The sequence below is a fragment of the Lygodium microphyllum genome, chromosome 7 (assembly GCF_053477565.2).
Source record: "Lygodium microphyllum isolate KBCC chromosome 7, Lygodium_microphyllum_v1.1.10, whole genome shotgun sequence".
Taxonomy (NCBI): Eukaryota; Viridiplantae; Streptophyta; class Polypodiopsida; order Schizaeales; family Lygodiaceae; genus Lygodium; species Lygodium microphyllum.
This window is the reverse complement of record NC_141141.1, coordinates 140,992,117-140,994,556: the sequence shown is the minus strand read 5'-3', so window position 1 is coordinate 140,994,556 and position 2,440 is coordinate 140,992,117. Positions and strand designations below refer to the sequence as shown.

Here is a 2,440-nt window from a genome sequence, read left to right as displayed (position 1 = left end):
AAGCCATCAACCACTACTCCCAGGAAGCTAAGAAGCGTAGAGAAACGTTCAACAAGAAGCTAACAGATTAAAAAATCAAGGAGGGATCTTTAGTGCTTCGATATGACAATCGCTTTGATAAAAGAAAGGATGGCAAGTTTGTCTACCGGTGGGAGGGACCGTTTTGGGTCACAAAAAAATTCAACAATGGCTCCTACAAACTTCAAGACATTGAGGGAAAAGTGCACAAGACCAGGATAAATGGATGGCGCTTAAAACCCTATCACACCTATAGACCCATGGAGGTGGGCAGCATAATGATGAAGAGGATGGCAGTCGGTATCGAAGTAACGCAGCTTGCAAGTTCTCTCGAAGGAGCATGTTTAACAGAGAAAGGCATACTAGAGGATGACCATAGCAGCAGCCAATCTGATGTAGCAAATGCCAATGTTCAACCCAAGGACTCCTTAATTGTCCTTTCACCATGGTAGCCTTGTGAGTCATCATATGCCAATGAATGGGCTGTTGGAGCACAGTAAGAAATTTATTGTTGTGGAGTTTATGCCCATTGTATAGTCACGGCAGAGTTCGGGATCTTACTATGGGGTTTTTGATGGGCATGGTGGGAGAAATGTAGAGAGTTTGTCAAAGACAAGTTACTCAATTACATTGTTGAAGGTGTGGCATTTCCAACTGCAGTAGAAGAGGCTATCCATCATGCCTTTCTGCAAATAGATACAGCATTTGCAAAACCTTGTTCAATCAATCATGGCTTGTCATCTGGCACAATAACTTTAATTGTCTTAGTGCTCGGAAGAGAGTTGTTTGTGGCCAATGCAAGAGATTGTAGAGCTGTCCTCTGTAGGAAGGGAAAGGCCATTGATATGTCAAGGGATCATAAGGCCTCATGTTCACTTGAAAGAAGGCGAATAGAGTCCCTTGGAGGCCTTGTGGACGATGGATATCTGAATAGATAGATCAATGTTGCAAGAGCCATTGGAAATTGGCATATCAAGGGATTAAAGGGCATGAACTGTCCTCTCAGTGCAAAGTCAGAAGTGAGACAAGCTTTGTTGACCAAAGAAGACGAGCTTATGATTATTGATTGTGATGGTTTCTGGGATGTGTTTACAAGTCAGAATGCAGTGGATTTTCCAACAGAATTGTGAAAATTTGGTGCTCCCCAAGCTATTTATTGCACTCAAACCTACTAGGGCTGCTAAATTTGCTGTTGATCATTCCAAGAAGGAGGCCACTTTTCTGTATGAAAAAGCTACGTGTTGTAAAAAAAAAAGGGAGTACACCAGAAAAACTTGGCATGGGGAGAAAAAGCAACGAAAACAGGCAATAGAGGGGGGTTTGTTCGATGATCATCGATCACTGCGGGGAAAGAGCAGATCGATGTTGCTGCAGCTGCTGCCGCACGTGATAATTGCATATCACCCGGCTGCAGAGTGAAGAAAAGGACAGAAGCAGAGTTGGTCTTGAAGAGTGACGACTCCCATGGAAGACGTCCACTCAAAATGCTTAACGCTTTTATACGTGGAAGACTTGTGCTGATACAGTTGTTGCCCCTTCTCTCAGACCTCTCTCACTCAAAACGCTTAACGCTTTTATACGTGGAAGACTTGTGCTGATACAATTGTTGCCCCTTCTCTCAGACCTCTCTCACATTTAGTCCTTTATCAATAGCAGTGCCATAGTCAAATAAAAAAATATAGTTCTTCAACTGAAGAGGTCCCAGGATGCCCAAGAACTATTCTGTTGAGCTTTATTTTGATCCTGCACTTGAAAATCAAGTACTCAAGATTTGGAATGTACTAGCAAGAAGGCAAATTAGTTCCCAGCTGATTGAGGTTGAAGCATGGCCTCATATTACTGTCTTTGCCAGTTCCAATCTTGAGCCAACCAAGTTGTACAATGTCATCAAGAACTTTGCAACAAAAGCACAACCCCTTCCTGTAATGCTTTCTACAGTGGGGAGTTTTGCTAGAGAGGAGAATGTGTTGTTTCTTATAGCAACACCCACGATTCCTCTTATCACGTTCCATGAAAAGATTTCCTTATCAACCTGGTTTGCTGGGTTCCACATTGTACAGTGGCTATTAATTTTTTCGCTAATCGCACACAACACACAGCTACCAGAACATAAATGTGGAGCTGAAGGAGACTAAATTTCTCAATCCGTCCTGGCTGGCCATTTGAAGAAGCTCTAGTGATCACAGAGTAAATTACAAATGTACTTTCAAGTTCCTCAATTGTAGATTTACAATAGCTATGTATTGCACCACGCAAGGCATCGTGGATGGCCTATTTGGATGTGTATTGACTTGATTCTGATGGATCGATGTTCGATGCTGCTTTGTTTGCGTCAGTTGCAGCTCTTGCACATTTGAAAATACCAGATGTTTCTGTGACTGATGATGGCAAGGTACTCCCAGCTAGCAAGACATCAAGAAAA

The 2,440-nt window shown here is 42.6% G+C and overlaps 1 protein-coding gene and 1 pseudogene across 1 annotated transcript; both read left to right on the top strand.

Moving 5' to 3' along the window:
* Window positions 1-278: 278 nt before the first annotated feature.
* LOC148034032 (putative protein phosphatase 2C 57 pseudogene) lies at window positions 279-1,148 on the top strand (annotated as a pseudogene).
* Window positions 1,149-1,724: 576 nt separating this feature from the next.
* On the top strand, window positions 1,725-2,153 carry LOC148034031 (uncharacterized). The gene has a single exon (XM_087681004.1). The coding sequence runs from the start codon at window positions 1,725-1,727 to the stop codon at window positions 2,151-2,153; it is 429 nt and encodes a 142-aa protein (XP_087537130.1).
* Window positions 2,154-2,440: the final 287 nt, after the last annotated feature.

What these genes read in the sequence shown, in the direction of transcription:
- LOC148034031 (XM_087681004.1), top strand. Translation starts at nt 1,725, where the DNA reads ATGCCCAAGAACTATTCTGTTGAGCTTTATTTTGATCCTGCACTTGAA.